Source organism: Pelmatolapia mariae, linkage group LG14, assembly GCF_036321145.2.
Source record: "Pelmatolapia mariae isolate MD_Pm_ZW linkage group LG14, Pm_UMD_F_2, whole genome shotgun sequence".
Taxonomy (NCBI): Eukaryota; Metazoa; Chordata; class Actinopteri; order Cichliformes; family Cichlidae; genus Pelmatolapia; species Pelmatolapia mariae.
This window is the reverse complement of record NC_086239.1, coordinates 31,621,174-31,645,191: the sequence shown is the minus strand read 5'-3', so window position 1 is coordinate 31,645,191 and position 24,018 is coordinate 31,621,174. Positions and strand designations below refer to the sequence as shown.

The 24,018-nt window shown below is 39.3% G+C and overlaps 1 protein-coding gene across 1 annotated transcript in view; it reads left to right on the top strand.

The window, feature by feature from the left end:
• The window catches only part of LOC134640891 (protocadherin-16-like), a 76,689-nt gene that overhangs the window by 35,484 nt on the left and 17,187 nt on the right, over positions 1-24,018 (top strand). The window contains exons 3-5 of the mRNA XM_063492958.1: positions 22,436-22,624; positions 23,328-23,559; positions 23,691-23,927. Of these exons, the coding sequence (XP_063349028.1) occupies positions 22,436-22,624; positions 23,328-23,559; positions 23,691-23,927 (658 nt within the window). The remainder of the gene's footprint in view (positions 1-22,435; positions 22,625-23,327; positions 23,560-23,690; positions 23,928-24,018) is intronic.

Sequence of the window (24,018 nt, the reverse complement as noted above, 5' to 3'; positions counted from 1 at the left end):
ATGCTTCATGCTGGAGTTGTTTTGGGGGGGATTTAGGATCATCTTTCACGCCTGCTGTTTGAGCATAAAGCAAGAAAATATATATTTTTTAAAACAATATAACTTACCAGCTTCTCCACATTATAATACATGTATTATATGTACAACCTTATCCTTCTGAGGGGTTGCATCAGGCAGTGGAGCTATCCCAATCAGACAGGTCACCAGTCAGTTACTGGGCTAAGAAACAGAGAAGGACAACCATTCATGCTCACATTTACAACCATGGACAATTAGGGGTCACTTGTCTTTGGAATGTGGGCTAACTCCTGATTTCACTGTCACAACCACAAGCTCAGTATTAACCTCAGAGATATAACATATGTGATAACAAAAAAGTAGTGTGTGCTTTGCTTGCTTTGTTGATTTTAAAGGTAAAAATTAAAATGAAAGCATTGCATCATGTAGTTACGGTACCGTAACTAAGTTTACTAGATCAGTTTGTGTGTTTGAAACTGGCTCATAAAACTCTGAGACTGCCTGCTGCAGAAGTGAAGAGTGATCACAGGCCACACACTCAGTTTCATGCTGCCTGTTCCTTCAGCACATTTCCTCACTTTTCTATGTTCATTGCTAATATTGTCATTAGGACCAATGGAACGGCCGGCTAACATGTTTTCACAGCCGGCATGTGACATCATCACATTTCAAAAGCACCTCATAAACCCAAAGGCTGAGGTTGGTTCTGGGAAAGCTTATAGCCACCCCTCCTCCCACCTAGTCATTGTCTCTGCAGTGACAGTGATCTAAGAGAGCATGAATGATGAAAGCAGGTGAAAGCAAAGTATAAAGTAAAGGAGATTTAGAAATACTTTTTTAAAACTACATTTCAATAGTACTGCCGTATCTGTCTTTGTAAAGGTTAACGTTTTCTTCTTCTTCTTTTTTTATACAATCCTAAATGTTCTCACTGGGCACACTCTGTGCCAGGCTGTTCAGTGGGGAGAAATTATTATTTTTTTCTGCCATTAAAGAGTTTCTGGAATGTCTACAAATAATCCTTCCTTTATTTAAAAAGAGAGAGCATAAGAGAGAGAGAGAGAGAAAATCCACCTCAAACAAAAGGGGGGAACAAAATCAAACAATAAAAGCTCATAAAAGGCAAATCTCTGGTCAGCCAAAAGGTTTTATGTCAGTCCAGAATCACAATACCCAAAACTTCTTATGTGAAAAGTTTTTTTTCCAGCAGTATTGTCCTTTAAACCTTTAAGCAAAGGCCACACAGTGTGCAGAACAAAAGGGGAAATATCTGTAAAAGTGGCACTTTGATCTCCAAAGCAAGCAAACTGTTTCCCCACAAAACTGCTTAATGGGGCTAAAAAAGAAAAGGCAATAATGGTCATCCACGTGCGCTTAAATAGCTTACTGGCTCGGTGAATGATGTGCACGTGGTCCAAACAGATGCCGATTTAATTTCTCCTGAATTAATGATCACAAAATTTTTTGACTCATCATTTTCAGTTTCTCACTTTAGAATTAAATCAATACAAATTGCTGGTATGGGGATTTTGATCTGAAGCTTAATTTACATCTTTTAGAATATTTCATTACTGCGCTCTTTATCTTACAGGAAAAGAGGAAAAATTGGCCTGTTGGGCAGAAAATTCAAGCTTTTCTGATTTAATTAAAAATGTTAGGGGAGTAATAGTCCTTTTGCGTATTTAATAATGATCATCCAGTCCAACTTTAACCAATGCAGCTGTTATTCTTAGTTTTACTGGTTCCTCTCTCTGAAACTTTTCCTTCCGAAAGTGGAGGAAATCCCTCTGAGAGGTGGTTGATCAGCTTATTGTACACTACACACAGAGCTAGTTTCCCCTCCAAAGAATCTATCATGTGACATCTGAATCCTAAACCCATCAAATGAGCTTAAGATATACTGGCGAACCAAACTTGGAGAGATCCCATGACTTGCCAGTAATCCAGAGTCCCCATTTCCCTTTGGCTTTTTGGATTACAATATGTTTTCTTCGTGCCATTTTTCCTTTCTGCTATTAACACTTAAACGTTCCACAAGGCCTTCGGTTTCTTTATGAAAGCCACAACTAATCCCTCATTACCCCACATTCAGGCGTTTATTGAAATGTTTGCAAGCGTTGTATGTGGTCTCACTGGATTAGTGGATTCAGCAGTTCACAGCTGAGAATTTTACACATGCATGTGTGATGCATGCAGGGAGATAATGCTTCTTCTTATAGAGGCTCTTTGCAATGACCTGTGCAATCTCGGGTTATGTTTTATATTCTCCCATGAGTCTCTGCCATCATACTGGTCTATGAAAGTCTTGGCCCCAGTTTTGTGAGATGCTGCAACTGTTTGCACTTGAAGGGGATAGACCTTAGTGTGCTGATGTAATCTATCAAAGGGAAGAAAAACATTGTATAGTTGTTAGTGAATGAGCCCTGGAAGGCCCCAGTGTCAGAGGAAACTGGGAACAGGGGGATAGAGATTTTTTTTTTCAAACTTTGGCTTTACTTTTCCCCACTCTTTTCCTCACAGTTTTTTCCCAGTTTCCTTTCTTTGTAAAAGGGTACTAAATTTGCCTCCGGGCTCATCATACAATGCAGCCTTTCACACTTTGAGACAAGTATGACTGGCAGATATAAGTTGCTGTTCAATGTTAAACAAAACCAGTTGACAAACGAAGATTTGAGACAAAAGAAAAACCCTAAGACTAAAATCCATGAGCACGTGGCCACATAATGGCTCTGCATTATCTTGAGCATTGTTGGTGTTTTTTAATGTGGCTTCATTTCTCAACCCAGTGAGTCCAATAAAGACAAAACGTCAGCAGTTTTTTTAAACCACAATGGAGTTCAGACCATACTTTTACTGCCCTGCCAGTGACTAATGAGTCTTGAGGTCAATAGATTAAAAGAATTTAAGATTTCCATGCCACATCCCTAATTTGATGATTTCCCACTGAAAACTAAAACCAGAAGGTAGGCTACAAAAATATGGGACCAACACTAAAGCTTTAATGTCTCTAAGCTCTTCTGCATTTGTTCTCAGGCATTTGTTGAGTTTTCATTAAGACAGTTATGACATAAGGAAGGATGCCATGTGCTCTGTGTCCCCAGCACGTTTTTCTCCAACTGTTGTACTCAAGTGATTCAAACTCTGCTTTTTACATCCCTTGACCCTGCTGAGTTGAAATAGATAATGCATTTTTATCTTTTTTTCAGAATAAAAAAAAGCAAACTTAAATGACCCTTCACTTTTATGTTTCAGATGGGGGGAAATAAATCTCTCTTACTTTCTTTTCATCTCACACGAAATGATTTTTATTTTTATTGGGTTGCTTATTTGTTTAACCTTTCAGCCTTTCTTTTCTTGTCTGGCTTGCTTAGAGCTGCTCGGTCACTGGCATTGGTTCACCCACTATCCACTAAATCACTAACCCCATGGCAGCCTCGCTGATTTCGTCTGGCGCTTCTCCCACTTCAGAGAGACACCAGAAACATTAGACAGGGGTGTGTCTTTGGGTCTTTCAGGCAGTTTATCCTCCTTACTACAGGACTTAGATTGCTTAGTAGCCCCTGTCATTAAATATTGTGCCCATCACTTTGATCTGGTCAAGGTCTGCCTTCTTCCTCTCTATGTGCTTATCCACTTTGATGACCTCTCCTGTATTCCTATACTGAAATATCACTATGACTTCTGTTATCTCCAAATGAGGATACGCCTAAACTTCTAGACTAACACTGAGCTTGAAATATACTGACAGTTTTATATCAGCTATGGGCTTTGTAGAAGTACAAAGGAGCTTCTTACATGCTTTGACCATTTTTCATGGAACAGGTGCTGAGAGAAATGGTTCAGATTTTTTCCTCTAATATAAAAACCATATGAGGAATAATGTTCAGATTAGGAAAGGACACATACCTGCATGGAAACATACATTTGATCAGAGTTACAGTGTTTTGCAACAGAAACAACTAAATGACTGTTCTGGACAATGTTTTCATTCAACAACCTATTTCAGATATTTTGTGAGTAAAGTCAATGCCTGGTTTGCTTCCTGTGAAGAGGCACATTTAAAATTAAGCAATGCACCAAACTATCTCATTAAGTGGCAGCAAACTTTTACTCCATGCAAAGCTGGACTCTTTTGGCTCTCGGCTTTTTTTTCACATTAAGTAATCAGAGTGCAGCTAGCTTGGTAAACAAGATTAAAGAAGATAGCTTTATATGATTTCTGGCTATTAAAGTAAACATTTACTTCTTTCAGCTCGCAGTCAAATTTGGCTTCCGTTCAAAACAGATTTCCACAGCATCTTTAATCTTTTTCCGTGTTCATTTCAGAAATACTAAGTGCACCATCGCATCTTTACCACCCTCCCCTTCATGCAGTTGCATAGAAAAGGGAGAGTAACGGTGACCTTTGACTGTTGTTGTGTCTGTTAGGTCAGGCAGTCCTCACACCCTGTGACACATTCCACTCCTGCCAATAAATCTTCCCTCATGAATCAAACTTTGATTTATTTCCACCTTTGTCATAGGGTCTAGAGTCAAAGTGCTCAACAGAGAGTCAAAGAGGTTAGTACTCGGGGTCTCCCAGCAGGATATGATACATTATCACATCCATTTCCTGTAATGTCGGTTAAAACTGCTGTAATGGGTTAATTTGTTTAACTATTATGTGTGTGTTTGAAAGCCTAATAATCATGGTTATAAACGACATGTTTAACTCAACAATAGCACGTGCAGCACACAGGAACTCATGTAGAATAATGAGCTTCTTAAACAGGGCTACATGTAATTGCAATCAGAATCAGCAGTGCGACCTGCTGATTGTGATTTTCTTTCTAAGAGCTGGAATTAACAGCACGTACAAACAAAACAAACAAACAAACTTTCCTTCAATTCAAAATTTTACTTTCACAGTTAAAGAAATTGTTTAATTTTACAATTTCCCCCAAACTGTTACAGGATCCTCTCACATGGAAGCAACTAGAAACAAATGTAAGTTAGTTGGATCGTTTGCCAGCATGTGTATAACTTGACCAGAAAGCTGGAGATCAACCTTTTGACTTTTTCACTTGTATGTACAATATTCCTCGTAATTTTTCTTTCTCCTTTGCTAATACCAAGGCTGCTGGCTTATGGCTGGCTTTGTTAGCTTCTTTAAAATGTCCATGTTCAACCAGATAAAGGTGACTTAAGTGTCTGATTAGATTTGTTGTTTGGAAGGTTTTCATAGTGTTCCCCTGGTTTGCTTTGGCAATTTTTGTATCGCCACTCAGAGTGAAGAGCGCCATACTAACAACATGTTAGTGTGTGGCTGTGCGTGTGTACACGACTATTTGTTCAGCTCATAATCTGACATATGTGAGCCTGACTGGCTGGTCAACAATCCTGGACTGGAAATCAGGCAGTTCTATCTAGTCATCATGTACATCTCATAAAATACAATTTATAATGTTTACTATGTTTATTACTCAAATATGCATGATTTTCCGTCCAAATAAAGACATAAGCAAAAAAATATATCATGGTTATATTCACTACTAACAATTTTTACCTTTGTTAAATGGAAAAACTTGATGTTGTTTTATAGCTGATGAATTTTGTCAAGAAAAATTAAGCAAGTATAGTTTAAAATAATGTTTGTGACATGGCGCTAGTAAAACTTAGATCAGATATAAACTATGTGCGCCCGTTGGACAAAAAATGCTATTTAAATTTGACTGTGCTGCATTATTTTAACATTCTGTTTTAAGCATATCATTTGAGCATAACATGGCATGCATTTGATTTAAAAAAAAAAAAAGATGTAAGTTTCACTTGTTTAAAAACTAATCTCCGTCTCAAAAAATTGAGTGGATCAGCAATACTGAAGTTCCAAGAGTATCAAGTAAGCGAGGAGTAAAGAGACACTGACATCAGCACAGAAATTGCTTGGCTTCCAGCTGGAAAGATGTCTGCTGCTAAAGGATTCTCCAGAGAATGGCATCCATAAGAAGCTGGCAATGATGAAGCTGTGCTGGCAGCTGATTATCTGTTTTCACACAAGAAAGGATTTGAGACTAACCATAACCCCAAGACATGTGTTTAGCTCAAACATTGTCCTACCATAGCCAAACTAAAAGCAAAAGTTCACATTGAACTTGCTGAATGTGTCTGCAGATAAGGAGATGATAGATGACGACCCGTTTACCCCTTCTGTACGTATGATGCATGCATTTAGTTCTAATGATTTTCCTCTACCATGCCCCTGAGGTCACTTAAACTCGGTGCAGTTTGTTCAGTTTGTTATATAATTTTCATCACTCATAGAACAACTAACCACAAATTGAGATTAAATTAAACGCCAATGATGGCTGGAAATGGGATTTCAGCGTATTCAATGAAGCATTGACTCCAACAACTAAATGACAGAGTGAATGCTGCAGAACCATAGCAAAACATATTAAAGCATGAAATAAGATGTGTGTTTTTTTCTTCACTAATAACCGGGTTACTGTTTGTGGTTTATTTGAAGATCATTTGCTGGTCTGAGACTCTCTGTAATATCATACCTCAGAACATCAGAGGAGTCTTTAATTACAAAGTTCGAACAAAATTTACTTGGATCATGGGAGAACGCAAAAGACTCCTGGGAGCAGTTAGGTGCCACTTTATCTGTGATTTATATTAGCCTTCCTTTTTTTCCTATGCCATAATTCACCTATCTGCGTCAATGTCACTGTTATTGATGGAGGCCCTCACTGACACACCAGTGGCGGGTGGCTGGATAGCAGATGAAAGAGGGAATAGATGGTTGCCAGGCTGAAGGTCACTAAAGGGCAGCTGGACATTTGGCTGACCTGCGACCCAGAACCTCACATGTTATTCAGAACTTTCTGTCTGTTGGGATCAGATTAGGTATGCTTTGTACCCCTTTGTGTGTAAATCACACACACATGACTCTCACAAACACCATCTTGTATTGTCTGTATAGGTGGGCTGGGACACTTGAGACCTCTCAATACTGAAATCTTGCGAAACTTATCCAGTCTTGTCATCAACATGTGCTGTTTTACGTAACACAAACAACACCAGAAACACAAAAAACAGAGAACTCTTTTAGAAGCTTTGTGAAGTGTTACCGCCTCAAAAAACACAGATAAATTGTGGTTTCAGTTCTTATTAATTCACAGAGAATGTAGCCTGTTTGTTGACAGGAAGGTTTTGACTTCAAGAAGCAGAAAAACAACTTCATTGATTTATTTGTTTATTCAGTCAGTCGTGTTTTTCATGTGTTTTCATTTTAGGTCAACAAAGGTTTTTCAATATCATTGTCCTATCTTTAGTTGCACAGTTTTTCTTGAATTGAAAACAGCTCATTCGTTTAGTAGACACAGAGTTTAGCAAAGCATAATCAAAAATGTATGTTAGGTGAAGTCCCTGCATACGGTCAAAAAAATATGTTTCTGATGTAATCATACTCTATATGCAGTACTTTGCAGTTCGTAGTTATCTATGTACATACGGTGCAACTGCCTGATGACTAAAGCGTGCACCGCATTACTGCAACGGTCGTGTTTCGGTTCATGAAAGCTTAACGGGCCAGTCCACTTCTCCAGTATTTCATATCTGTACCTCCACTGCCACCATCAATAACGGAAAAATAACATTTTGCTGAAATAATGTCATCACATTACGTTATGTGCCAAATTGTTCCACACTTTTTAAATGTAAACACAAACAGACAAATACCAAGTTCAAAACAGTTCTCTTGTAAACAATCCCTGCACGTGCGTTTCTCACACTGTACACGGAGAGTACGTTGTTTATTTTATTGTGTCTTGCTGAAAAATGGCAGATGGTGGTATTATACTAAACACAAAGTGAGCCGAGGCTGATGGGAATGTTTTTAGTTTCTAAGGCATTTGGTCGTGAATCAAAGCTTTGAAAAAAGGAATTACGAAACGATGACGCTAGAGGAAAACAAAAAAAAAATCAAAGGATCACCAAAGTTGCTGTGATTTATCCTTTGGGGAATGTGAATGTCTGAAGTAAATTTCATTGCAATATTTCCAGTCCTTGTTGAAATATTTCTCCCAAAACCACAAATGTGAGCATGAAATATGATGAAGTCATTAGGATTCATCACTGGGGAACCAAAAATGTCTGCACCAAACTTTGCAGCCATCCATTAGTGGTTGAAATATTTTATAATATGTGAAAACTTTGACCTGTTTGTGGCACTGGAAGTATCAGGTGATTGGGATTCATCCGCATGGCGCTAGAAAAGACTGACACTAGAGCAAAAGACAGAGAATCACAAAATTCAGTGCGAGTCATCCTCTGGGACTCCCACTGGGTGAACGGGAACATCTGAATCGAATTTAATTTCAGCCTATCTAGTAGATTTAGAGATGTGTGGTTTAGGTCACGGTGATGGACTGAGAAGTAGTATTGCAACTCACATGGCTAAAAATAGTAAATGCTGCATGTTACAAAAAGGCAAAAAGAAATATATAGTGTCTCTGAATAACCTGCCTTATAGGTGTGCCCAGGAGAAGAAGCATGTTTCGCCCATCAGGGCCTAAGTTTGTGATATCTCTCTCTTGAAGTGCTGTAAGATGTGAGGGATTTTTACCCGGACAAGGCGATAAGACCCAGTGACCACAATAACACACACATTTTTATGTTTTGACTTTGGATCTGTGAGAGTAAACTTTAGAGGCCAAATATGAGATCAGTTTTGGAGAGAAAGAGAAGGAAGTAAAAACTATTTCACAGAGCCTGAAAGTGGAAACGGGTCACATTGATCGCATTTATAATATATGGAGAATCTCTTTTTTCTTTGGCAAGGTTAACTATTAATGATTCTTCTGACTTTTACTATGAATGCAACTATTTGTGATGCTCACAGGGTAAAACAAAGACTCAGCAACTGCATATCTTTAGGTCTGTAGCAGTGCTTTTTTTCTGCCATGTAGAAATTTTAGGTTTAGGTTTTAATTAAAAGAACATTAGTTTAACACAAGATAAAATCAAACAACAGATACAAATGTAAATTTGAACCTACGTGCTGATGTTACTGATAGAGTAAAATGTCATTCCTGAACCACTTTCCACCAACTTCACACAGAGGACATTCTCTCAAACAGCTGTGTAAGTAATTAATATTGAAGCACATATACAGACACTTGATGATAACAACCCCATCCTATGCAGGTCTCATTACCAAGCGAAAAGCATGAAATGTAATCACTGAACTGATTTAGGCTTGCCTGGAAGTGCTCTTGAGTAGTGTGTGAGGTGAATTCGAGGTGTGTTTGAGTATACTTTGGGGATCATCAGGGGAAGTCAAGGCCAAAACTTGGCTTTTGGGTAACCCAAACAGGTTTTTATCTTTCAAATAGATGAAATATGTCAGATCCAGACTTGTGTGTGTTCCTTTTAAGAGCTTGCGTGAGTGTAATCTTGTGGAGGGCATGTTTACTGTGGAAGTCTCTTTTGCTCTGAGAAACAACTGAAGTGCTCACTGACTACCTTATGTATACTCGGAGGGGATTGTTTGAAATGAATCACATGAAGAAGGGGAGTAGACATGTATACAAGATAAAATATAATTATCCTATCACCTAAATATTTTGCTGAGAACTAAATAAATATGCAAGCGAGGAAATGAAACCCACCTATGGCTTTGGAGGCTCAAAAGAGTTTATGTGAAAAGAACTCCTCATGAATCAGAGTGAAAGCATCAGATGGTAAACTTGCAAATATTGCATTCAACATATATTGAACATGGCAACAGTAAAGGTGCTCTAACGTAACACAATGTATTCTGGTTTAGGAGATAACATAGTTTTACGTGCATGTGGAAAAACGGGAAATTTCATTATCACATTTTCCAACAAGTTTAACGTCAGGATAAAAGGTGTAACGATGACATGCCGCCAGTATCTCTATCCATCTGTATTTGACAGAGCCAGAGTTTTATGCGAGGAACAGCTGTTGTTTGTACTTGGCAGGAAACTGTTTGGAAAGATACGGTACATAATGCGTATGTGTTTGTGTGCACTCATCTGGTTATCGGTACATGATTCTCTGTCCACTCCGGATGAATCTGTGTTGACTCGCAATTATGCGACTCAGTGAAACAAAAGAAAGAGATCTAAACGATGGCGCAGCTCTTTTGACCATCTGCATTGCTGGAGTGTTGTCATTTTTGTGTGTTTCCGAACCAAAGATGACTTGCTTCAGTGCAGGGCTTACAGTTACACAGAATTTACTGGAGAAACAGCTCGCACGCCAGAGCCCAGCCTGAGCAGTCTTTGTTTGTTTGCAGTGTTTATCAGTCAGTGACAGCGTGTGTTTATATGCATGGTTCCAGTAGGCCTTCATGACCCCAATGCCCTGGCTCACCCCGTCGCCACATCCCCACCTCCTTTTTCTTGCATTCGAGAGCACAACATTAGAGAGCAATCCAGTTCTCCTTCCTCGGCACTGATTATGTCACTACAGCATGAGAGTAGCACTGCGAAGCAGCGGCTGCAGGGGTTGTGCTTGTCAGAGCTGGGTTTTAATCTCTACTTTTAATCAACAGGCTTACACTAACATACTCAAATGTTTACGAACATGATTGAAGTCATCACGTTATCAGAAAACTCATTAGGACAAGCAAGAGTGTCTCTGGAAAACTGGCAAAAAAATGTGTGGGGTAAGTTACGCGTTATACACCTAAAGTGCAAATGAATGACCGATTACTTGGTTGTTTTATGTGGGAGGCAGCCACATTAATTAAAACTCAGTCACATGATATGTTCGACAACTGGGATCCATGCAGCTTAAAAGGATGCTGAAAATGTCACGTATGCTGTGTAAGAATGGTCTGTTGAAAACATGCACTGTATTGATTAATTAAGCCCATGCTGACTTATTTGTAAGTCAAACATTTTTATGATTTTTTTTAAACAAAATCAATCAGACATTCGGCACAGTTACACTGAAGCTTTGAGTCTCTTAGGACAGCGGGTGACTGACAGAGAAGTTAAGTAAACATTAAGTGAAATGCTGGTGCATGAGAGCATAATTGAGTTAAATTAGCTGCAGGAAAGTCCGTCAGCTTCATCATTATGTGTAACTGCCCCTGCCTGAGCGGCTGAGTAATGACATCAACTGTCATGAAGTGGAACCAGTGCTTAACACGTTTAGAAAAAATGAAAGCTCCATGCTTTTCATCTGTTAATATTGTACTCTCTATTAAGCCATTTCCTGTCCCAATTTTGTTTTAAGACAACAGCCCCTTTGTGTAGTTCTGCCACCAAACTAACATAGGATATAAAGTTTGTTGATGCTTAAAAAACATTTTTGTAAAATAAGTGACAATTTCGAAAACTGTATATAAAAAATCATTTGCGCTTGTTTTACTACAAATATAGTATTTTCCTGTAAAAGTAGGTACAGGCTTTTCTAGCCATCAGCACCTTCACATAAGAGAGGCAGCGTTAGCACCTCGCAACTTTGAGTTTATTTGTAAAACTGGACAGGTCTAGACTCTTTACATAATCAGATACGCACAGTAACATAGTACTCAAGCTCTGCCTTCTAAACTGTCTGTTTGAATTACTGTTTTCAGGTAGAAATTACAATGGCAGTAGACTGTCAATAAACATCTTTCAAATTTCATGACTTTGGAAACCTTTACTCAAAATTCAACCACCTAAAAATGCCAGTGTTTTTTTGGAAGCTCACTCCTCTGCTGCTATGCGTCTCCCATTTCCTGCCTTCTGTAAGATGAAAGCGGTTGAGAAATGAAGTTTTGGTATTTCATTAGAGCCCTACTGGTGCTGCAGAGCACTAAAAGAGTTGAGTCCATGCCACACCACAGGTATGGCTCCCTCTGCTGCTCTAAGAAACTCCACCAATCAATCTCAGTCTTACTCTGATTGCAGACTTAAGCACTGCCTCAGGGACAATACTGTAAAAACATACAAAGTGCATGTGCATATTTTTGGCTACATGTCTTTATCAGTGTCCATATGTGCCACATAGTCAGCATCTGCATGTCATTCTTTGTTCTTCAAGCAAATTCAAATCCCACTTTAAAGATTATTAAAGTAGAACAGAATGATCTGTTGTATGATCAGCCAGTGCACAGGAACAGTTTGAATCTGATCTGTCCAGTGTGTTATCCATTATTTGTGATTCATTCATGTTCTGATTTATGTTAAACATTGATGGTTAAAATTAGTTTGTGGTTTCATGGTTCTTCCTCTGAGTGTCTCTACTGACAAATTCAAAACCACGTCAAAGATAAAGAGTTCATCGCCTATAAGATTCCGGTCTTTGCAGGTTCTGGTCTTTGTTGGCATTTGTATTTACAAATTTTCTGACAGCTTGATCAGAGGAATGTAGCAGCCTGTGCTGTAGACCTGGCTCACACATAGGGTAGAGCACAAACTCTAGCACTGAATAATTTTTATCTACCTCATCAAACAAGCTCGTGGATCTCTGGTAACCAGGTCCAATTTGGCTCCGCCACCGCATCTGTGCTCTGTTTGTGCATGCCATGCTCTGTAGGCATTCTCCCACCCACTGCAGGCAGCTGTAGTACTCGCCTAGCCCACATCAGTACTCCTGCACCCCCGTGCTGTGCATGGTTCATATTAGTTCCCCTCCCACCTACTCAGGCCCTGCAATCCGCCGCCCGGTCTGCCTCAGCAGATCAGAGCTCAGCACTGCTATTGGATGACTACGGAAGGGATGACTGGCTGAAACAGAGCCAAGCGAGAGCCTGACAGGGTTCACTGTGGGTGTTTGATGTAAGGTCACCTCCCCTTGTCTTGTGAGAGTGAATCTGCTCAGCAAGCTTCCAGAATCAGTTCCAAACTGGACCTTGAGAAGGTCTTGGTCGTTTAACTGGCTCGCTAGGTGAATTTTTTGTGGGGTTACACAGTTCAGTGAAAATGCATCCACCACACTATACAGCCTGCTTTGGAGCTAGAGCAGGCTGTCTACAGAAGGTTGGAGGTTTGAGGCCTGGTTCATCTAGCCTGCCTGTTACAGTATCATTGTGTAAGAACCCCGAGGGGCCACTGGTGCATTCACTGGAGTGTGAGTGTGTGTGGGAATATTAGAAAAGTTGCTTAGGCATATAATAAAGCACTTTATCAAAGTGTGTGTGTGTTTGATGGGTGAATGAGGTTTTGCAGTAAAAAGTGCTATATAATTACCAATCCATTTACATATATGTTACTGCTGAATAAGTCAAATTTTCATTCATTTAAGAATTTTATTTTTGCATTTAGTCGATCAAAAGATAATAAGAGCTTCTTTTGGCTACTCCCTTATCCGTAAGGGATTGCTACAGTGGTTGGATCCACATATTTGGCACAGATTTTGGATAGTCCTCATTATACAATGTGTTAACCACTACACTATAGAGCCAATTCATTTTTAAAAATCCACAATATCTCCAAAGCAGCTTGTGGCAAACAATTTCACAGCCACTGAAACGAAACTAAGTAGAAGACAAGCTCCTCCAGTTAACTTGTCAACATAGTGATTTAAAAGACAACTAACAAGTTATCAGCATTCACAAAAAAAAAAAAAAAAAGGCAGGTTTTTTTCTCACATTTGACGTTTGGAAAAATAAACAAGTTAATGTCTTGAGCAGGAGCCCCTCGGATGGAGCCTCTGTCATTCCAGGTGGCCAGGGGTTAATGCCACACCAGCAGCATGCTTACCCACCCAGCAAAGTTTTTGTCACATTTATTTTTCTTGCCAGTGTAAAGCCTTCTCTGAGAACTGTGTTTGAACTTTGTTATCATGTGGAAGAAGTTTGCAAGCTGTGGCAAACGCTGCACAAAATTCAAAATTCCTCCCAATTTCTAAGCCTAAATCAAGGCCAGCAGCATGTTTGGCACGTAGGCCCTTCCCACTAATTTGAGCAAACCTTTTCACACATTGCTTTTCAAATTTTAATGAAAACAATTCCTTTTCACTGAGAGTGGACTTTATTCAGAATATATTTTGAATATATTTTTGTGGTCAAGGCTCTCACTGGATAGGTTAGTACACACAGGAGTAACTTTAAAAACACTTTAAAACAGTTTTCAAAGTAATGGAGTCACATTTCTTCTTGACAACCTTGGATATGCTTGTAGACAAAGTAGAACTGTGCAGAAAGTTTTTACAGGGCAGCTGTCGGTGTGTACCTAGCATACTTCCTCAGACTTTTTTGTCATCATTATTGTGTTGAGTTTCTAGTGTATTAACTCGCACACATGATTTAAAAGCTGAAAAACAGTATTGCATGTCTGTTCTTAAATAGCCCTCCATTTCCATTCATTTCTATTAGCTGTACCTTTTTTCTTCAGCAGCATAATACCTCTCCTCTCTGTTCGTTTTGCCTTTTTTGGGACCTGTCTCTCCTTAAATGGTTAGACGCTTAATGACTTCCAGATGCGAGGTCCAGATGAAAGACAGACGCTTCAGTTTTAAATGAAAGTCTAATGAAAAAAAATGTAGGCCACCTAACAACTGAACTTTTTTCACAACTGCTAAATTGCAAAGTACAAAGAGGGCCTGAGTATAAAATATGGGTATTGCAAGTTTTTTTTTTTTTTTGTTATTTATTTAGACTCTACATTGCTTATGTTGTTTGATTCCTTCTTTATAAATAAAAAAAGGAAAAATGACCCATTGTAAGGGTACTTGTTTGTTTGAGCTTCATTTGGGCAAATTTATGATAATGTATCCTAAGCTTTGACCTGATTACTAGGAATTATGTTTTGAAACTCTGTGGAGTCCTGTGGGTTAAGTTTTTAGAATTATAATACCACATAAAAGATTTATTTTTTAAACATTAGTGGTCAGCAGTCGTGCTTTCTTCCAGAGCAATCGCATTACCTGTTCTCTTTTTTTCTCATACTAAGTAATCTAAAAGTCTATAGTTTGTAGGTACAAAGTGCTATGCTGTGATATTTACCTTTACGCTGCCATACAGATCCATCACTCCATGAGACCTAATCATAATGATTTTCAGTTCAGGTGTTGTGTAATTTGGCATTGCTCAACCTTTTCTCCATTTTCCCTCCTTAAGCATGTGTTCTTGACAGCCACCCTTCCATTCAGACCATTTCTGATGAGCCTTCAGCCAACATTAGATGCTCCTTTGTTAGGCAAATGTGTTAACCACTACACTATAGAACCATTTTATTTAAAAAAAAATCCACAGTATCTCCAAGGCAGCTAGTGGCAGGCAGTTTTTCAGATACTGAAGTGATTAAACTGAGCAGTAGACAAGGTCCTCCGTCCTTCAACTGAAGTGTCAGATGCATCTCTCAGTTTCTGTCTTTACTGGATTTTTTTCCTGTTTCAGATACTATTTATCTGCTGTAGATATTTTTTTTAGGACTGCCACTTCTTCTTTTGTTCTCCACTTGTCCAGGAGACACTCGGGTAATAGCTCTTTGTGAATCATCATGGTGAAAAATTTTTTTTTATGCCTGTCAAACTGTGTTATCTTTGGCATTTTTCATAGATTCAGCTAAAGAATCTGGAGCAAACTATGTGTTTTTGTAAACGATTCCTAGCCATAAAGTGCCTAAAGATGCAATTTAAAATTGGTTCTTTGCTATGTTGTCATTATGTATAGACACAGCAGCCCTTAAGTTAGGTGCCTTTTTTGTACTTCAATCATTTGTAGGTGTCTGAACAAACAAACATTCCTCTGAAAACGCTCAGGTACATGGAATAGATAGAAAATTAATGAAAAAGCAGCCAATGCCCACAGAGATCTTTGAAAGACCCTTAAAAAGCCTGGAGAACTATCACTTAAGGAGGTAAAATATAAAGAAATGAGGCTTGCTCAAGAAAGAGAACTATGATTAGAAGATACATTGCCAGTACCAACATTTGTTTGGGGAATGTGGATGCTCCCAAATCATCTCTGGAAAATTACAATTACATGGGATTTTTGGAGACGTGACTTCTACCTGCTTTACAGACAGAACTTCTGTTATGATGTTTCAACTTACCTGCTTTAAGTACTGTAGTATTATACTGAGTGATGTAGGAAAGACTCAGAAACTTTACTTTTCCCTTGTCTGCAGTCTAGCTCTAAGTGTCATTATATCCCTCCCCTTTGTTCCTTTGCCAGCTATGTGCTCCATGCAATATAGTAACCTGCTGCCCTGAACCTAGCTCCTTCACATTTATCCCTCTCTGTGCTTTACTCAGACAGGGATAAAAAGCAGCACTTCATGGAACCACTGTTGATTGGGAAATCAGTACTTCTGTTTTTTCTTTCTTTTTTCTAAGAGAGTATAAAAGTAGGCCCAGTTAGAGCCATAATCTGGCAAAATACTGCTTCACTGCTGCAAACCAATTAAACACAAATTTCTCAGTTTTTTTGCAGTAACCTCAAAGCGTACCTGTCATGTTTACATTTAAGCATGCGTAAAGGAAATATGTTAATCATCATCTGCAACTCTCATCTGCTCGTATATTCCCCCTTCAAAGGCAGTTGGAACCTATTACCTTTGTGAAAGGATAGTTCTTGATTATATGACTTGGCAACTGGCAAATAGCATCATATTTTTGGGGGGAGAGAAATTGGTGTGATTAAGATGGTTACTGACTTTGACAGTTATACTGTGTATTACTGGGATACCCAGTATAGCAGATGTTCTTTATGTGGACAGAGACAGCATATCTGGATATAGTTCATATTTAAGTCATGCAGTAATGCTGAATGTTATGTGAATTTCAAATGCATATAAAGTATATAAAGCTGTTGTGCGTAATTATAAAACTATTTGATATTGTTGGTGCCAGTACATTGATGCTGAGGTATAACAATAATTAGGAGTTGATGTAAAACATTATTTCCAAGGAGTTGTATCTAAAGTCATTCCTACTACAATGCAATTTGTGCGGCTGTCAAAGGAATCTACTTCCAGCCCATTTTTTCTTTACTTTTTACAGCAAAAGCAGTGAGGTTTGAACATGTGGTTCTGGGTATTAATCCTTCAGCTCCACTTACAGACTTTTGTCTTACACTTTCTTCAAGTCACTATTTAGCTTTTTTCCTACATCAGCACTGGTGTCTTGGAGGCTGTTGGTGTTTCTTGGCTCATTACCCCTGCAAGGGCAGTTGGAACCAATTACTACAGTGAAAGGACAGTTTTATTTCTTTGAATTCAATGTGGATATTAATGGTTGCCAGAGGGTGACTCTTGATATCTTTGATTACCACTTATCTTTACTGTTGAATCAGCACTAAGACAAATATTTGTACTGATGAAATATCAGTTTTTAAGCTGTTATTAACTTTACACAAGTTCCCAAAATGCTTAAAATACACAAGACAGCAACTCCTCTGTTAAAACAAATCATTTAACCAGTCCTGGTGTTGCTGCAGTTTTGCAGTATGGTACCCTGATTGCAGTGTATTAAGGACACCATGTTTTCTGCCCTGCTTTGTCATATTCAGACCTTCTCTGTGTACATATGTGGAACACAATGGGGCAATATGGATGATACTCTGAGATACTTGATATATTTCATTGCCTTTATCACACTTACACAAAAACAGCTAGACGTCACAGGCCACAGTTTGGCAGTATTTAATGTCACCATTTTATAGACCTTACACATGTCTTAAACTATGCCGTGAAGGTTTCAGCTTTTTGTCTCATGAGTAATCACTGAAATCTTTCACATATGGTTGGTCCTAATCCAGACGGTACAGGCTGTGCTACAAATGTTTAGAGTTTTGATATATTTGTCAACAGTGAGCGGGCTTCTTCCTTCCACTGCCCGGGTGTGGTCTTTGTCTGGCTCTTTGGTGTGGTGGGGGACATGTCACAAAGTCCCTGACCTGCCCATCTGCTACTTAAGCGGCTATTGAGAGAGGCCTTTAGGAGGTCCCCACCTCGTTTTCCTCATCTCTGCTCTCTTCAGAAGTGATGCCAGGACAATAGAGGCAGAGCAGTGTGCAGGGCTTCGCACCAGCTGTGAAAGCTCAAAGCATTTCTCAGTCCAGATTTCTACAGCTCACCCACTCGTTTTACTTCTTTGAGCCTACTCTTTCCTCTTTGCGTCTGCTGTCTTTAATGATCTCCTTGTCACTTTATCAATCTATCACATTACCCTGCTGATTGCTCCTGTGTGAGTCCTGCTATTACGAGCTTAACTTGTCATGCCTGTACAGCTGTCATTGAATATTATTTTTGAATGAAATTCACCATGTTTTGGTGAAAAATGCATGTGATTGGGTCTAATATTGTTCTAAATCTCACTGGGTTGTCAGAAACTGCGGCGTCACTGCTCTGAAAGTTCCACATCATAAATATGCCTGCTGAAATCTATGTAGTGGGTGGAGTACTAATTTCCCTTACCTTTTATAAATCTTCATCATTCACTAAACAAGGTTCCCTTTATTCTAAACCTAAGGATGAAAACTTTTTCCTGTTTAACATCCACACAATACTTCTTTAAGCCCACGCCAACTGTCTGGCCAACATATGTAAGTAAAAGCACTACTCCAGAAAGATAAAAGAAAGCTCAGTCATAAATATGAGCTTAAGAGATTTAGAAATGTCATCCAGTATTTTCTAAAACTGTTGCTGTATTTTGTTTAATTTGGGCCCCTGCTGGTTTTGCTGCATACTAATCTGTGTTTTGTATGTTTGCAAAGAGAATACAAAAAAATATTTGGAGTTTGATGTCATCGGAGTTCAGAATTAACTTGATCTTGCTGTCTTGCTCTGCAGGCATCACGAGACTGTGATGAGCAATCGCTTTATTCCCAATGTTTGTACGTTTGTGTCTTTGCTTACGCATCTAAGGTACACTCACAGGACTTGTGCATGCAGAGTTTGATTGATGTGTGTGATGATTTCCCAGTTGGCAAACATTTACATGCGCACTCCGTCATTTGTGGCCTGTTTGGATTGGCAGACTTGCGGTCCTGATTGGCTGGTTTTGCTGAGGAATACGTGAGATGGATTTGTTTGACTGGGCACTCTAAAATACGGGGTGCGTGAATAAAAACTACATTGCCTTCAGTTCACCCCTTGTTGGCTTCAGCGGGCCCAGCTTTGCATCATTCACTTACTCACTGGTTTTTGCACTAGTTCTTTCCACGGTGTGGTTTTTATGCACGGCTGCACAATGAAGGTGGAGCGGGGAGCACTAGCTATGGACAAATAAGGTCACACATACATATGTTTGCATTAACCTCATACATTTATGATCAAGAACTGAAAAGCCACATTCAATGATTAGAAAAGGCATTTTGGGAAATTTCACATCCAAAAATAGAAATCACCCAAATCCTGGCCTTCTGAAAAGAATATAAAGGCCAGGCTCTTTCCCAGACCACAGTGTTAGGATATTAGACGGCCCAGAAAACAATAGAGCAGGAAAAAGCCTCAAGATCATTATTTCATTTGGACATGTTATATATAAATATACAAAATCATGTTCTCTGCTGTGAGTTCTGTTCTCTTGACTGGACAGCCAGTCAGTCAGTCAGAAAGTCTCCTCTGGAAGTCTCCTGGAATCTGATGGGAGAACCACAAAGTTCCCCAGTTATCTTTGGATTTCTCCAGCTTGTTTTACTAAGGACTCAGCCAAACGTTGCCTTTCGCCTGCTGATAAGACAGCTCCCATCATGCCTCACTCACATACATGAAGTGTAGGGAGAATACTACTGGCTGCTGGTGATGATCTAAGCTTACTCTTGCTTTTGAACTTTAATCCAATAAAAATAAAGTTTGTGTAATACCTATACACTCCAGAGGAGAGAGTACAAAGTCACTGGAAAACTGAAACAGAGGCACCTGATATTCATGATGGATACAATATAGTGGAGACTGGTATTTTTCTATGCTGCATTGGGTGGAGAATTCCTATTTATATCGAGCAGATGTTAAATGACTTGTCTGGTTACCAGTTTTAAAATTTACAATATGCATATGTGGTTGAGGTTAAGCCTTAATGTGCTTTCTGGAAGTTATATATAGTACAAAAGGGCAGAATAGAATGGTAATTAAACCAAGAATGCATGAAAGGGACATAAACAAGTATGAATAATGCATGACTCCTCGCTGTGACACCAGTGCAGAAGTGTAGCATTATGCAACCTCCCAAAAGAAAAGGCTTTTATTTATTACTTTTTTGAATCTAATTTTGTCTGATGTTTTCTGGCTTATTCATCTATCTTAATCTACTTTTATTTTTAGTTTGTAATCAGTGACTTTGAGCAGCACACTGGCTCATTTTCATTACTGACACTGGGATTGCCCAATCAAATCTCTTAATGGGACCATCCCCTTCCCCACCACTGCTGTGCGCTCATGCAACAAACAACTGTAAAAACGGTAAAATACTGTAAGTAGGGGTTTTAATTACCCAGTTTATTGTGCCACGCTTATTTTTTACGATTTACTCATTACTCTGGTTTGTCGAAATTAGTCATTTTGGTACTTGTCCGGTTAATTGGTGCATCTCTAGGCTTAATTATTCATTTCTGTATGTGATCTTCTGCAGCTTCATGGTTCATGCTTATATGTAGTGATGTGCTCACTGTTATTTTAGTTATCAATTTATTTTTGAATATGGCCTTCTGTATCATTTAACCTGCACAGCAGTGAAATTGTAATCTACAGCATGTCTCCAATGATAGAGTTAACTCAAGGAACAGGTTGTTTTCATGGTTTAAAAAAGTATTTTGGTAGTGCACACTGTATAACTGCACTTTACTCAAGCTGGTATTTTTTTAACTCAAAAAACAGCCTCATTTCATTGTGAACTGCTGTTTAGCCTGAATAGACTAAAAGAGCTCCTGTTGCCACCTTACCGAAAGCATTTTTCTTGTCTTTTCTTTCTTTTTCATACACTGTATGTAGGTGTACTTTAAAAAAGTTTTTATAGAAGGTTTTGCCCAAAATGGGAAAAGAAAATCATAGCTTCTACAATCAGTAAAGGTTGTTGAAGGTTCAGTCACAAGAGAGGAAATGTGTTCTTGCAGATCTGCTGGGAAATGCTTGTTGCATATCTGCTATCTTTTTCTTTAACAACATTCAGATATTCACACCAAGGTGCTCCTTCAGTTTCCCCCCAGCTGACACTCATCACACAAATATGAGTAAACCAAACACATAAATCTTTGGGGTTGTTATAAATAACTTGCGCCCCCCTGCTAAATGATAAAAAGTAAGCAACAGCTTTTGCACATGAAAAGAGTAGCTTTTCTCGTATTGCTCTTGGTTTCCCCTTTCCTCGTGTGGTTTATTATTCTTCTTCTCTTTGGCTTGCATCTCTGCCAGCCTTACGACTCTCTCACTCCAACACCCCACTCACCCTCTGTTAGGAGTTACAGTCAAGAGGGCTCTCTGCTGAGTCCCCCGTCTGCCATCTGCTCAGGAAAGAGATGAAGGCTAAATTATTGCAGACAAACCTTCATCACCTCAAGTGAATGATTTCCATCCATTCACAGCCATGCAAGTAACATCTTTTTTTAAAAGTCAGGATTTGATAATAACCATGGCTTGCCTTATTTTTCTTGGCAATATTTCTGATGAGTGCTTCGTCTTTCACAGATGAGGTTCCCTGCTGCTACACGTTGGAGCACCAGACCATGATATGAGCTCAATTTTATTCCAATTAGTGTTTTGCTAAAAGGATTCATTTATAAAACATGGAAGGAAGAAGAATTCTAATCAACTTGTGAGGTTTAACCCTACTCTAATCTGCGATCTAGCACCAACACTTGCAAACAATTATGCTGCTCGTACCCAGGGGTTGATCTGATTGGTGTGTTTGCCTTGTGCTGTCTTGGGAGATCCAACAGTAATTGAACTGGCTTCATGGCTGATGGCTTGGGAGCTGCTTTTATAGCTCCAGTGGTTCTATCCTTCTCTAAATGTGCAGCATTATTAAGACCAGACTGCAACCGGGACATCACATCAGGTTATAATGCGTTGCACTAAAGTATAATGTGTCGTATCCCACCATTGCCCAGTCGCTCTTGTCACTGTCCTTTGCAGACACACACTACTCTAGAAGCAGGCAGTTTTTCCCACTGGCAGGCCTCCCAGAGCCTGTAGAAGTCATCCTCCTTCCTGCCCCCCCTTCATTCCCTCAGAGCTCTTTCTGCCAGAGGGCCTGTTTGGCTCATGTTCTGGCTCAGATAAACAACAAAGAACGGATCCAAAGATGCTTTCAAAGGCACCTGGTATGGTGCTCCTGTTTCAGTTTGTGGACTGTCCTGACTCTTACAACTAATAGAAATTAGTTTTGATCTAATGAGGATTTAGAGTAATGTAATTGAATATGGAAACTGCTGAGTTTATCCAGTGAGATATTCCCCTTCCAACTTAATAAATTTTAATTGTAATGTGCAATGTTGGACTGTTTAACCCATAGCATGTTTTCCTCTCTGTAGGTGACTGCGGCAGATGCAGACAGTGGCTCCTTTGGCTTGGTTACCTATTCTCTTGGCTCTGGCATTAACAGCGCTATTCCCTCTCAATTCACCATTGGCAAGGAGACTGGCCAGATCTGCACTACTGCTGCACTAGACAGAGATCAAGGGCCGGCCAGCTTCGACTTTACTGTTACTGCAGTAGATGGGGTAAGCCACCGCCCTTTGAAATCATGAATCCACAGAGCTGCAGTATAATCCCATAAACACAGCAGCCATGCTTTTCTTATAGACAGGAGAGCAGAGATGTGGCCAACTGTGCAGGGAAAAAACTGAGTTTTTGAGTTGTCCAAAAAAAAAAAAAAAGTTTGAATAGTTCTCCTTGGTAGGTAGACTTAAGTTAGTACAGCATCCTGTGCACTGACTGCCAAAAAATACTTAAAAAAGAAAAAGTTAAAAATGAAAGAAAATTACTGCGTGCATGTTAAAGCAATCAGAAGGAAAATACCTCAACTGTCAGGCAGTAATATTTTAACAAGTTGGACTGCCGCCTTCCTCGTTTTTGCCACCTGGTCCAAATGAAAAGCCTGCACTGTATTTCTGCAAATGAAAAGGCTATGAAACAGACTTGGGTTGCAGCAAGCCCTCTCACCCTCCACGGGTCATGACATATTGCTCTTTCCCAAGGGAAACTATCAATCTGTGTCCCTACGCGAACCTCCTGGGACTATATTTTAGAGGCTACGCCATACATCGAAATCTTAACTGGGTTTACTGCTGGTTTTTACTTCCACCATTAATGTGGTCTATGTGCGCTGTTAATGTGGCCTAAATCCTGCTTTCAGGTATGTTTTTACTGTTCATGATTTAATATGTGAAGGTATAACAAAAGAGCTTTTTGTTTCCTCTGCAGGGTGGACTGAGCTCAGTAGCCTATGTCAGGGTAGATCTGGTGGACATTAATGATAACAGACCCACTTTCTACCCTCTCAGTTATGCTGTTAGTTTGAGCACACAGAGTGCCCCTGGGACATCTGTTGTCAGAGTGACAGCCTATGACCCAGACACAGGCAAGAATGGGCGAATTACATACAAAACAGTGCCTGGAGGGGCTTCTCCATACTTTACTCTCAACAAAGACACAGGTCGGTGTAAATATTTTTCCCATTCCTGCTCTGGACTTTTATAATGATTTATAGAAATAATTCAAACAATTTATGATATTGTGTGGTGTCAAAATTGCCTGTTAATGTATTATCTTTGAATCCTATTATAGGTGTGATCTCACTGTCTCGATCTGTCTATGGGAAGGCCAACTCTGTCATTCCAATGGTTATCTCTGCTCAGGATGGTGGTGGTCTTGTTGCCTTAGTGAATGCCAGAGTTAACATTAGTGTGGTGGCAGGTTTAGTGGCTCCGCCTGTGTTTGAAAAGACTCAGTATTACTTCACCGTGTCAGAGGATGTCCTGCGCGGGACTGTTGTGGGAATCGTCCAGGCCAGCAGTAAGACAGGTGCGGACTACAGACACCTTAATCTGAAACTTCTTCTGTAAAAAAAAAACCCCAAAAATGTTATAATTCAGTGACCTGTCTTTGTAATTTT